Source organism: Echinops telfairi, unplaced genomic scaffold, assembly GCF_000313985.2.
Source record: "Echinops telfairi isolate 266 unplaced genomic scaffold, ASM31398v2 ScPeMD7_7467;HRSCAF=8505_0, whole genome shotgun sequence".
Taxonomy (NCBI): domain Eukaryota; kingdom Metazoa; phylum Chordata; class Mammalia; order Afrosoricida; family Tenrecidae; genus Echinops; species Echinops telfairi.
The window spans coordinates 11,688,253-11,702,187 of NW_022111367.1; the positions used below are offsets into that span (position 1 = coordinate 11,688,253).

Sequence of the window (13,935 nt, forward strand, 5' to 3'; positions counted from 1 at the left end):
CATATATTGAATTACAATTTCAAAGAAAAGTAAACTCAATTCTCCAGAAGAAAGATGGGGTTATATTTCTTGATTACTCCTTCCATGTTTGTGTGTACATTGGAGTAAGATACAATCCTTGGCAACGTCAACATTTTCTCCATGATCAGGACGTTCTCTATCGACCCTGTTATGAGAATGTTTATCTTCTTTACGTTGAGTTGCAATTCGTACTAGAGACTGAAATCTGACCTTCATCAGCACGTGCTTCCAGTCCTTGTCACCTCCAACAAGTGGGGGAGCGTCATCAGCACGTGGAAGGTCGTTAATATGCCTCCTTCCAAACCTGGCGCGTTGTTTTTTTCTACACAATCCAGTTTCTCTGCTTATTTGCTCAGGGTACAAGCTGAATAAGCAAGATAAATGAATACCACCCACATGCACACTATTCCTAGTTTAAGACCATGCAGTTTTCACTTGCTCTGTCCCAAATGCTGCCTCTGTCCATGCAGTGGTTCCGCATGAGTACACTTAAGGGTTCTGAATTCCCTTCTTGACGTTATCCATACTTTGTGAAGATCCACACAGTGCAATGCCTTTGCATCATAAGTAAAACACAAGGAAATATCTTTCTGGTATTTTCTGCCTGTCCTGTTCTAGTACACAATAGAGAGTAGTGATTCAGATGAGCAGACTTGGAGATAAATTATTGGATTTCTCAATACTACTGAATACATTTTTGGTCTTTTTATTTATCCACAGTTATAAAAAGGCCCACGAATGATTTTAATGTAGTGAATTGTTTAATGTGACTCTTCTTTATTACTCCCACCAAATGACAAGATCTATCAACCAAGATCTATATTCCTACTGCCATGTCTTCTAAATCCAGTTTAAATTTTGGTAGCTCCCAGTTAATATATTACTGAAGCTATTTTTGAGTTATTTTTAGCACACTTTTACTTGCATATGTTATTAAAATATTGTGTGATAATTTCTACATTCTCTTAGACCAACCTTTCTTTTTGAGGACGTGAAAATATGGATCTCTTTCAGTCAGTTGGCCAGACAGCTGTCTCCTATATTTCTTTGTACTACTGAGTGAGTTCTTCCTGCGCTACATAAGCTTATGGAAGCCCTTCAGTTGGTATTCCATCGATGCCTGATCCTTGTTTTGGGCTACTGCCTGAAAGTGTAGCTTCAACTTCTTCCTTCAGCACCATTGGTTCTTTATTACATGCGAGCCCTTTAAATGGGTGACTGTCAACTAATTCTTTTGAGTACAGTGTCTCTTAGAATTTGTTTAATTTTCTTTGGATACTTCTTCCATTTTTTAATATTTTGCTCATAAAATCTTTCAATATTGCACCTCCAGGCTTAGATTCTTTCTTTAGCTCTTTCAGCATGACACATACTGAAAAATAGAAGGGCTTCTAACCCCAAGTCTTGCACACATCATTCTATGACTTAATGTGGCTTCTCAAGTTGTCCTCTGAAATTTTTTTCAGTTCTTTCACTTTATCATTTCTTCAATTTGCTCGAGCTACTCTATTATCAAGAGCCCGTTTCAGTCTCTTCTTATTTCCACTTTGATATTTCCTGTGTTTCTTTTCTTCTTAGTGATCTTTTGCTTTCCATGTGCATGGTGTTCAATTGTCCTCCCACAGCCCATTGCGTCTTCTGTCATTGGTGTCCAATGAGTCAAATTTACTTTTGTGGTACTCTCAAAATTCAGGTGGGACAGACTCAAGTGTGTGTTTTGGCTCTCATAGACTTTTACAGTTTTTCTCCAATTTCTACCTGAACTTTGATTTGAGCACGTGATGGCCTGTGCCACAATGGGGCCCTGGCTTCATTGCGGCTGCTGATTGAGCTTCCCCATGGTCTCCCACAGATGTAGCCAATTGGATTCCTGTCTTCCATCTTGTGAACTCATGTGTACGGTCCCATTTATGTTAGTTTTAAAAAAAGTGTTTTCAGTGAAGATGTTATTGATTTTATCAAATTCTACCATTTGATCTCTTGCTTCATTATTATCCTGTAGCCAGTATTTTTCTCACTATTAATCTTTCCTCTGGACTCCAACTTTCACACTTTAATCACCAATAAGTTCCAATGAATCTTGCTTGTATGTTTGATCAATTTCAGACTGAAGATATTAATAGAATTATTTAATTTCATCATTAGCTTTAGTAGTTAGTGTGTACATTTGAATAATTGATTTAATTGGATTTCTTTTTATGAGTATATAGATATACATAACTAGGCATCTAATTATGGTTTAAATCAATGGTGGACATATAGAAATAACCACATATATCTAATAATAAATTTATATTCCTTATTTTTAAGGAAGCATTGGCTTTTGCTTCCATCAGAGCTGTATTTTTTAAAATGTCATAGAAGATTATCTCTTGTTGGTCTAGCGATAGAGACACATTAACATTAGGCAGTCACTATCAACTTCAATATAAACTATAGTGCTCATTTTAAACTTTTTGATTATAGTCCAAAGTCAACATTTCATTATTTAATCATTAGTCAAACAATGATGATGGATCAAGACATCACAAGAGAATAAAAATGTGGGCAAAACCACATTAGGCTTCAATGGAAAGCTCCAAGGCTAACGGAGACTGCCAGTACAAACAGACAATCTGAGGAACAAGAATAACATGGACACGATTTACTTTTTATCATGGATCTAACTCAATTATGGCTCTAACACAAATATGACTAGTTACCAATGAATTCACAAGTAGATAAGCGTTGCTCTGTTCATCAGTAAATATTGACAGAGGATACCATGTGATCTAGGGCCAACGGTATCCCCTGGAGACATGAGATGAAATGACACCCTTCCTGTTTTCCAGGAGCCTAAGTCCTTCAGAGATAAGTAGATAAATGTGCAAATAAACAATCCAACTACAGTAAGATCACTACTTTAGTGAGGGTCATTGCCCAGGGACAAATTTCTTCTAGCTGTGGTCCTCTTTGAAGGAAGACTTTATTGTGGAAGAGGAAGATCACACCCTAATTAGCTAAAGTTAGTTATAAGTTATTATAAGTTACAGTAAAGAAAGATGATATCACTTGAGTGTAATGCTGCCTTTTGAATGTTGGTGCCCTTGCTTCGTTTAAATGGTCAGAGCATGTTTTGCTTGAGTAATATGATTCTAAAGGATTAGAGGGAAGTGTTCTGGGAACTGTTTTCTCAGGACCTTCTGCTCTACAAGGTCTTCAGATCATCCTCTGAGTGCAGGACATATGGATTCAGCCTGTTAGCACCTAAAAGGAAAGGCTGGTGACTATGCAAAGTCCATGCACCACTGTGCCCCCCTGTTAGAATTGCTGGAACTTTTTCAAAGCAGCTAACTGGATCAGTATATCTCGTCTCCTTCTCCATCACTGAAAAGCATTGGAGCAGTTCAGACAGATCTCTGCTTTTGAGACAGAGGAAAGGGTGTAAAATTGTTTACAAAGACGGATATATCTAAGGGAGTAGAGCTAACTGAAAGGCTCCACACCTAATGGCTTCTTGTTTCTTGGAGAAGTAGAATGTGTATCACTTATTATTATCAAGGGCTCATGAGGGAGGGGGGAGCAGGGAGGGAGGGGAAAAAAAGAGGAGCTGATTCCAGGGGCTTAAGTGGAGAGCAAATGTTTTGAGGATGATGAGGGCAATGAATGTACAAATATGCTTTACACAATTGATGTATGTATGGATTGTGATGAGTTGTATGAGCCCCTAATAAAACTATTAAAAATAAATAAGTAAAATAAACTAAAAAAAAGAGAGAAAAAAGATTATAAGTAACTACAATGCTGGAAATTCACTTTGTTTTTAGTATGAGAACCTCTTTGAATATAAAACTGTAAAGAGAATTTTTTTTAATTCACCTAAAAAAATAAATTATTTGTGCTTTCAGCCAAACTTCAATAGTACATTCAATATACAGAGTGTGACCTTTCAATTACTTAATATATCAGAAGAATATGCCTCAGTTGATTCAAGACCTTCACTTATTCTTTTTGCACCTTCAGTACTAGTTCAGAGTCTGTTACACCATTTTTTATAACACCATCCTGAAGTTGGAACCAATGGAGCTAGATTGGAAGAAGAATTCATCAGGTGGTTGTTGTGATGTTGGAAAGTCTAATGGCTACACTCAACATATGCCATCCGCAGAGGCCAGAGGCTGTTGGCACTTCCCTGATTATGAAAGCCTCCAATGTACTGCTCACCCATTGAGGTTTAAAATCATATGAAAAGTCAGGAAATCTTTACTTGGCTTCTAAACACATATAATCTAATGTTTTTAATGAGTCTAATAAGTATTCTCAAAATGTTACATTAGTTTTTAGAATTCAATAGGCTTTTTGTTTTAATAATGAATATGTACAGTTGAATGCAATTGTAATAAATAGAATCGTATTGTCTAAGTGACAAAGGCCAAATTAATTCATTACTGTGTGCATTGGCACAAGATTTCAGAGGCGAAGAGGACAAATCAAGAAGAAATGTACACATGTTAGCAATCCTAGTCGCGTACAAGTGTTTCCCCCACATCTCTTACCTGTTGATCTTTTTCTGTATTTGAAATGAACTTGTATATCTTTAAAATGCCAAGCCCCCTTCAGTTTTACTGTTCGTCCTTGTTTAGCCTCTCTCACGCTTACCAAAGAGGTCAGGAATTGACAGGGGTTTTTCTGCCTCCCATGGAGCAATTTTACTTCGAGTACATTGATATATAATTTGTATACACATTTGTATAAATTTTGTATATTTGTTTATTTTTTTCAAGCTAAACCATCCATTTTGTGTCCTCTCCCCACCCTACATCCTTCCTTTTCCCCATTTTCATCCTGTTCCTCGCATGTAAATTAATGCTATTAAGGAATCCTTTCCTCAGCTCTCCTCTATTGCCATTGAAGTAGTTTTCAACTTCCATGAACTCCTCCTGCCCAGGCATTACAAGGATTATGACTTACCTGGCCGACTATGAGACAGTGACTTAGAAAAGCATTGTGGATTTGTGTATTGGAAATCTCTAGACCTTGTTCAACAATATTCTTAAATGCTGTAATTAAAAGTCTAAAGCAGACACATTTAACTTAACATTAAGATTGACGTTTGAGGCTATGGGGTACAGTAGGCATACAATATAGACATATAATTAAATATACATTTGTGTTACTTAAACAGTATTAACTTGAAATATCAAGTAAAAAACAATTATCCCTAGTCCATATGCATATTAAAATAAAAAATGAAAATGTGGTGGACCAGTAAAACAGACCTATCTCGTTGAAGCCGCTGTAACCCAGCTCTTGCCGCTTAAGTCCCAGATCCTCAAGATCCATGCATTTGAATCCTGGCGGGCACTGGTAGCCTTCTTCCAGTTCTGGGGAGCAATGTGTATCTGGGATCGCTAGACTATTCCAGGTTACATTTCTGTGAAAAATACAGGAAAGGGTTAGACCATTTTAATAATTGCAAACACGGATTAAAATGAATAATCCAATCACTTTATTAATAACTATAGTATGTGGGCACAGATTTAAGATTCATGATTCAGAAGTCTCAAACATTTTCAAATGATACCCCATTCGTCCTCAAAATTGTTCTTAATCAGAATGCTACCACGATTGTTATGTTCTTAAAGATTAAGACTCAAAGTGAAGGAAGAAATATCTCTATAGATTTTTCACGGAAAGTTAAGTTGCCTGGGGATTCCTTGATATTTGCAAAATATCTCCGACTGTGGACACAGCCTTTTCCTTCTTCACTTCTTATTAAGGATGCTGGTCAATTTTTGTATGGTACACTACTATGAGTCTTATAAATTATACTTGACTTTCTGCTACATTACATACATGTAGTTTAGGAAGAAAACCAGACATTTTAAGAGATCTATTTTAATTAAATACTTTTATTGGGGGCTCTTATCATGAGTCATATATTTAACCAATGTGTCAAGCACAGTTGCCCATATGGCCCCATCATCATTTTCAAAGTATTTTCTTTCTACTTGAGCCCTTGATATCAGCTCCTCATTTTTCCCTCTCCCTCCTCCACCCTCCCTCCCTCATGAACCCTTGATAAATTATAGATTATTATTTTCATATCTTACATCATCCTCTGTCGCCCTTCACCCATTTTTCTGTTGTTTGTCCTCCTGAGAGGGGATGATATGTTGCTCCTTGTGATCGATTCCCCCGTCTCCCCACACCTTCCCCTAGTGCTCCTGGTATCTCTATTCTCATTAGAAAAACTAAAGGTATCACATCAGAAGGAGAAGAGAGGCTCTGAGGTGACTTGGTGATATTCTAGAAATATTAAGGTCCTTTAGGAGCATGGTGATTCCCTTTTCTTCTTCCTTGAGCACAAACTGGAGTTTAATTTGATGCAGAAATAGTTAGACAAGTAATGGTTTTCTTGAAAGCCGGTAGAGGTAATTAGCAGAATGATGGTTCTTAAATCTTATTCTGGGATGAAATAAAAATGGGCCTAACATGGCCTCTATCTAAGGCAATTCATATTTGTAGAGAAGCCAAAGGTGAGGCTGCATGATTTTATAAGACTTCTAAAATCATGCTTTTTATAGTAGCCATTTCCGTAACTTTCTAAATGAGGAGCAACTGCACGATGAGCTCAGTCCCAGCAATTTATGATCAAATTGGAGTAGAACTGCTGGGTCACTTATTTATTTTTCTTGAATAACTTCTTCCATGAACTTTGGCTGCTTACTTCTCCACATCTGATATGCTTTCTCTAAACTCTGCTGCTGAACTCCCTGCAATGTTTTGGCTTCTCAAGGTCAGAACACCCCTCCTTCCCTCCCTCCAACCACCCAACATCTGGTATCCCCTTGCCTGGGTTTTTTCAGTCATTTTGCTCCTTAGGGGCAAGGATGGTGAGACTCTGTCTCACATCCTTTGGACAGGTTGTTAAGAGAGCCAAATCCCCGGAGAAGGACATCATGCTTGGTAAAGTAGCTGGGCAAGGAAGGAAGGAAGACCTCGGCAAGATGGACTGACAGAGTGGCCACAACAATGGGCTCCCACGGAACACGATTGTGAGCTGGTGAGGGAGCAGGCAGTGTGCCCTTCCTTCTGTTGTCTTTAGGGGTGCTATGAGTCAGAACCGACTTGATGACACCCAACAGGAATCAATGGCGCGTCATGTCTCCCTCTGACCAGTAATTCTAAATTAATCCTTTGGACATTGTATGCAACACAAAAGAGCAAGATCCTAGCGTGGAAAATACCTCTAAGGGTGGTCTGGAAGTTGTTTTTAAAAGAACCTGCCCCTTATTTATCTTCGTTCCATACTCATACATAAAGCAAACAATCCAGATTAACTCTAAGGGTGAGTGATCATCATTAAAAGCAAAACTTGGGCAAATATGAGTAAAATAAAGTGAGCAATGCTTTAGCCTAACAGCTAGAATATACCATGTGTCCAATAAAAATAAAGAAGCCACATATCTGTTCTGGAAGAAGTACAGCCAGAAAGCAAGGATAAGTAGACTTCACCTCACATCCTTTGTGGACATGCTATCAGGAGGTACCAGTCCATAGACCATGACATCAAGGTTGGTAAACAGAAGCACAGCCCAAAGAGGAAGACCCTTGAGATTGATTGACCTAGTAGCTGCAATAATGGGCTCAAATATACAAGAATTGGAAGGATGGCACACCTTTCAGCTGTACATTAGGTTGCCATAAGCCAGAACCGACTAGAGGGCACTTAATGGCAACAACAAACATATGCAATAATCATTAATATCATAAAAATGTGTCAAATTTCTGGCTTGAAAAAAATACAATGAAAGAAAATTGCCAAAGGAATAAAAACATTTTTGGCACATGACAAGGAGAGAAGTTTTTATTTTTAGAGATTTGTAGTTAAAAGGAAACTTACTCACTTAATAATATATGAGGAGGGTACGGTGAAGTTCTGAGAGGTAAAGTTTGAAAAGTCCATTAAAATCAATGTTTTTTATATGTAACAACAACAACAATAATACTTTGGTTTAAAAAAGAAAACAATACCAGTAATGTCTCTGTCTACATGGATAGGCTTCCAAACACCTCCCCTTTCAGCTATCTGGATAGTGAAACTGGACATCAGAGTCCGTCTGCCGTGGTGTCAATTGTGGCTCAAACATTGACCACACATAAACTTAATGATTCACACCTGGACGGTACTTAGGATAGTCCCAGACACAAAAAGATTCTAGGTGAGTGTTACCTATTATTATTGGTAGTTTGAGACATGTATACTGTCAAGGTCGAAATTTAAATTTCTGCCATACTTCACTGGTTTTTAAAGTGGTGATAATTATACCTGCTTTACAGGGGTGTCTTGGTGATCAAAACAGCTAATGTGTGATGAGCTAATGCACAACACTCAGAACAGTATCAGAAACAAGAAAATCACTCATTCTTTCATGATGATATTTTCATTATTTTATAAATATTATTGTTTTCTATTTAGATTCCCTATTTTCCTTCATATTTGCAGGAATCCTCATTTAAGTACAATGCTCACTTGCACTCAGACTATTTTTTGAGGTATTTTGCTTGTAATAGGAACAGATTTGAAATATATTACTTGCGCCAGCATCAAGTTTCTAGCAAGTACTTATTAGGTACACAATGATCAGATTATTAATTATTCTGGGACACGTTTATCTAAAACCACATGATAATTATCATTAAGGAAAAACATTGAAATGAACATTAAGATTTTCTGGATCTCTATTTGCTACTTATCTTACTTTTATATTTTCAGTTAACAAGGTTCTTCTTAAGTGGTTTTGATTTGTTACTATTATTTCCTCCGTCTTTTTCTCTCAGGCTTAAGACATGAACAGTGGCTCTTTGCGATTTGACCACAAAGCTCTTGCTCCAACCAGGTAGATACAGGGTATAGACATCAATTCCTCCAACAAAACAAATGCTTCATTCACAATGATCCAGTAATTCTATTTCCAGCTTTCTCACAGTCATTTTTTAAGAGAAAAATCTATCTGTAATCTCCCTGATTTAATATTTCATCCTGTTTTCTTGATCCAACCACTTGGGACAGCTAGCTTTCACATCCATGTGTTACAGCCAATGGGAAAGGCTTTCCTTTCCCCCTCCCATGATCTTCCAGCAATGTTCCACATAGTTGTGTTCCGTAGGCAAAATAATGGCTTTCCAAAGATTTTCATGTCCCCATCTCTAGCTTTTGTGAACATGCTAGATTACATGCCAAAAGGAAATTAAGGTTCCAAATGTGACTCAGGCGGACATGTATTGTTCAGGTGTGTTCCACCTAGTCCAATGAGCCTTGAGGGGAGAACCTTGCAACTATGGCTAGAGAGATTACATACTTTGGATTTAATAAATTGGAAGAAGGGACCATGAAATAATGAATGTTGATAACCTTGAGAATTTGGAAAAGGCAAGAAAACAGCATCTCCCCCACCCAGAGCCTCCAGAAAATAATGTAGCCCAGCTGACACCTTGGATTAGTTCAGTGCAATAGATCTTGCAGCTTCTGAACTACAGAAATATAAGATAGTAATGTGTACTGGATTAAGCTTTGTCTAAAAAAAAAAAAAGTTGAAGTTCTAACTTCCGGTGCCTACAAATAGGACCTTTTTGGGAAGAAACATCTCCACAGGTATCATCAGTTCGTTTGTCCTTCTACTGGAGGAGGGTGGGCTATTATCAAATATGGCGGTGTCCTTGAACAACACAGCCATGTGATGAGGCGATCACAGATTGGAACTCCTGGAGCTAACAGAAGGATGTTCCTGAGCCACTGGAGAGAGTGCAGCCTTGCTGATGCCCGTAATATGGGCCTGCGTTCACCAACCATGGAAGAACACAGGCATTCCCTGGGGTTCATATAGAACCTACTCTGATGTTTTTTAAAATCTTTAGGTAGATTTTGTAGGTGAGTTGGAACAGGTGCTTATGGTACTTATTTATCCTTTTAATAGCTACATGTGCAAGAAGTGAAGGTGATTGTGATGAGGAAATGGTTTCAAGTCGGGGTGAGTTCCATCTTTACACAAGGAGAGAAACTTTACATAATATGGCAGGGAAAGTAAGAGCTGTCTGTAAATTGGATATTTGTAACCCCGAGACTGCCTACGAATTTCTGTTATTTTAAGCTACGTACTTTGCAGACATTTGGTTCAGAAGCTTCAGGACATCAATACAGTCCATATGTGGTTCCTTAAGAAGTACCTTAATCCTTAATGTGAAGCTCAAGGCTTGAAGTATCTGATGCCCCCTGTGCTTCAAATATCCTTTTACACATCTTTCCCCCCAGGGTCCCTCCACGCTGGACTCTGGATTGCATCTTTCTCTTTAAGGTTTTTTCTTCCGTCTTGGAATTGATCTTCCTATTTTCTCTCCAGCCTGAGCTCACTGTCTGATGTGATCTCAGGGATCTCGGACTGGATTTGCTTTCCCTGCCCTCGTTTCTCAAAGCACCCTCACTTTTTCATTTCTGAACCTTAGGATGCATGTAATTCAAGTTGTGTTCTCCTCTGCTCATTGGATTTCTCGCCAACTTGACTCCAAGTTCAATTTAGGGAAAGATTTTGTTGGGTTCTCTGGCCTGACCCCCGTGATCATGTAGTCCTTGGCACACAGCAAACATTTGACAGTTAGTTTCTCACTAAATGAAGAAATGTGCCTTTCCCTCCTCTGTTACTTAACTTCATGGTAATTGGCTATTGATTTATTTGGAATGTATCTACAGAGAGAAACTCTTAAGCAAATGAGTCCTGTTGTTTTAGTGGATTTGTTTTCCGTGTGACTCAGACAAGTTGGCTTAGATTTTCAGCTATTTAAATTTTCTGGCTTAGTCATCCTCATTTTACAAAGCAAGTACTGGAAGCCCTCTGAGCAGTTAATTGTTTTTAAAAGGCTTCAATTATCTGCCTGGCATATGCATTTTTGATCACTCTTAACAAAATCTATTTGCAAATAACAATTTTCAAGAGTTTGAGACCTAAAAAGAGTACTCTGAGTTTGTTGCTAAAATGGTTCGTAATATGGCCCCACAAACAATCCCCTCAGGACTTTAGGGTTTTATGGTGATCATTATTATAGATAGTTCAGAGTCTTGAGTTGTATACTGAAGCACAAGAATTATCATCTCCACTCAGCAATCAATCAACTTGATTACCTTGGATAATTCAGACTAAACCACTTAGTTTCCAGTGTGTAAAATGACAAATTCCCCAGCTATTTAAACTAAGGAGTCTCCAAATGACGTCAACATATTATATAAAAGAAAGAGTGAAATCCCATGCCCCATCATCCAATGTGTGCATAATTATGCACACCAGTTTTACCGATAGCTGATGTATGAGCGCGGACTTCTTGCCTTGGTTAGTCATATCTTTCTTCCCCACTGCTACCAAGTCACTATCCTGTCCTATTGCAACATATTCAGTATTGTTCTTTTATTCTAGTTAACATCATTAATGGAAATAATGGAATTTATTAGTACTTAGTGCCTTCTCAGAAATTGATTTTACTACATTTTTAACAGGACCAGCTTATTTAATTTGTCTGTTCCTTCATTTAAAGAGTAATTTTGGGCAGGCTTACATACACTATGTCACCCAACGTGGTATGAATAAAAATGACTTAGAAGATATTTCCAACTCAGGGACTTTACTGTCTAATGTGAGAAAGGATAGAGAAGAAATAGCCACACGAGAGTATACGAAGCATTTTAAGATGTATAAGCCCAGGGTGTTATAGAAGCACGATACAGAAACAAAATGTGACTGTGTATGGGTGGCAGATGGCTTTGCATATTGGGAACTCTTCCAAAAGGGGTGATGCTTGTAGTGATTATTAAAGGTCCAGTAGGCACTAATTTTAGGGATAAAATATGCAGCATAGCATTCTAGGAATGAAACTATTATGGAGAAAAACAGAAATAATAAGAGAGGAAAAGAGAAAGAGAACATGGGTGCCAGCAAGTGAGAGAGCCCCCGGGTGCAATCTTCCACAAGCAACATCTGGCAAAGACCCCAGCAAGGAAGAGGAGGTACCCTTCCTGCCTAGCGCTATGCCACCCCCTCATCCACACTTGAATGCTCTCAGCATCTTAGGAAGGCCACAGCCCTGTGTCCTTTAGCTATTCAGACCTCAATGAATATGCATAACTGGGGCCTTATCATAGAGTCTCAATTGAGCTAATCAGTAATGCATACTTATTGCCTCAATAAGTGTCCTCTTGTATTGTGAGAACTATGTTGAACTCATTCACACACTCACTCACTGATTGCTATTGAGTTGATGCCAACTCATAGTGACCCTATAGGACAGGGTAGAACTGCCCTGCGAGTTTCTGAGTCTGCGATTCACTAAGGGAATAGGAAGCCCTGTCTTTCTGCTGAGGAGCACCTGGTAGTTTTGAACTTCTGACCTTCTGGATTGCAACCCAACCCAACACAATATCACCAGGGCTCCTGAACTCATTCGCTAGAAGAACCCACTTCTAGTTAAACTCGTGGGATGACTAATACACACGGATGCCTACATACATTTAAATTCCCTCACTACTTTGCCAATTCAGATTAAAGACAATGTGCATGACAGGCATACAAAATCACCCAAAGACTTCCCCGTGAATAGAGTGAATATGGGTGTACAGATTCTTCTTGGGCTGTTACCTAACTCTCACATTCATTCCAGACAATCATTTATGTTCTTTTCCACCTCGTATTTAGTCTGGTCTTGGTGGCATACTGGTTACGCTTTGGGCTGTGGGGAAAAGGCAAACAAGCTGGCAGAGAGGCGGGGCTTCCGCTGTCAATCATCACTGACTCGATGGCCGTGAGTTTGGGTGTGTTCGTTTGATTTGGTTCTTTTCAGGACTAATTTAAAATGCCGATGAATTGGCCTGGGCATTCTGAATGCTGGATGCTTTGAACAACGAACCCCACCTTGGGAACAAAAGACTTATTTGCAGAGTTGAAATTGTTCATTGATTTGCCGGGGGGAGGGGGGGGGAAGGGCTTTTAATTAGCCTCTGAGTACTTTAGAGGAATTACAAAACAAGGCAAATAATCTGAGGTAGGAAATAATGTTGATACAACATTTCTTGTAAACAAGCTAATATGGCACACTTTCTATGACATTGGGAAATAGATTCTCTTTATTATTAAACATCATCTAACATGAACTCTTCATTCCATCATTCATTATTCAATGACTAATTAGATAAAGCAGGAAACAATGTGGACATTATTAAGAAAAATAGCAACATGAAATAATTGGATTTAAAACGTCAATCCATGAATTTATTCTGGAGCGATACTCAAAGTATTCGTTTTACCTTTCACACCTGAACATCTTTTCACGATGTGTTTTCTCACATTGTGCACCACTAACTAAATTCCCTAACTGCTTTGCCAATTCAGATTAAGGATATTGTACATGAGAGGTGCTAAGGGTTAGGGTTCGGCAAGGAGAAATAGGTGACATATTCACAAAGACTACTGGGAAATAAAACATCAGGAGATGGAACACACTGCTCAGCTCCAAATTGGAAGCATGAAACGGAGCCAACAGCTCCTCAGGTATGAACGCTTTGTCCTTGGCTTCAAGATGAACAGAATCAGGCACAGAAAGTGGCTCTCAGTGTGAGTGATAGAAAGAGGATGTGGAGTCAAGCATGCAAGAAGTCAGTGTGTGATTAGAGTTATGAATTAGTGTGAATCAAGAAGCTAGTCCCTCAGAAGTTTCACTTCTGGGCATATACCCAGAAGAAGTAAGAAATAGACCACGACCAGTTATCTGAATGGCCAATAAGCATATGAGAAAATATTCCCAATCATTAGCCATCGAAATTAGCCAGAGAAATGCAAATTAAAACAACTCTGAGACACCCCCTAACACCCTTGAGGGCAGCTCAATTCAAAA

General features: G+C 38.5%; 1 protein-coding gene across 1 annotated transcript in view; it reads right to left on the reverse strand.

The window, feature by feature from the left end:
* NALCN (sodium leak channel, non-selective) overlaps positions 1–13,935 on the reverse strand; it is a 440,927-nt gene that overhangs the window by 368,285 nt on the left and 58,707 nt on the right. Inside the window, exon 6 of the mRNA XM_045283767.1 lies at positions 5,280–5,434. Coding sequence (XP_045139702.1) covers positions 5,280–5,434 — 155 coding nt within the window. The remainder of the gene's footprint in view (positions 1–5,279; positions 5,435–13,935) is intronic.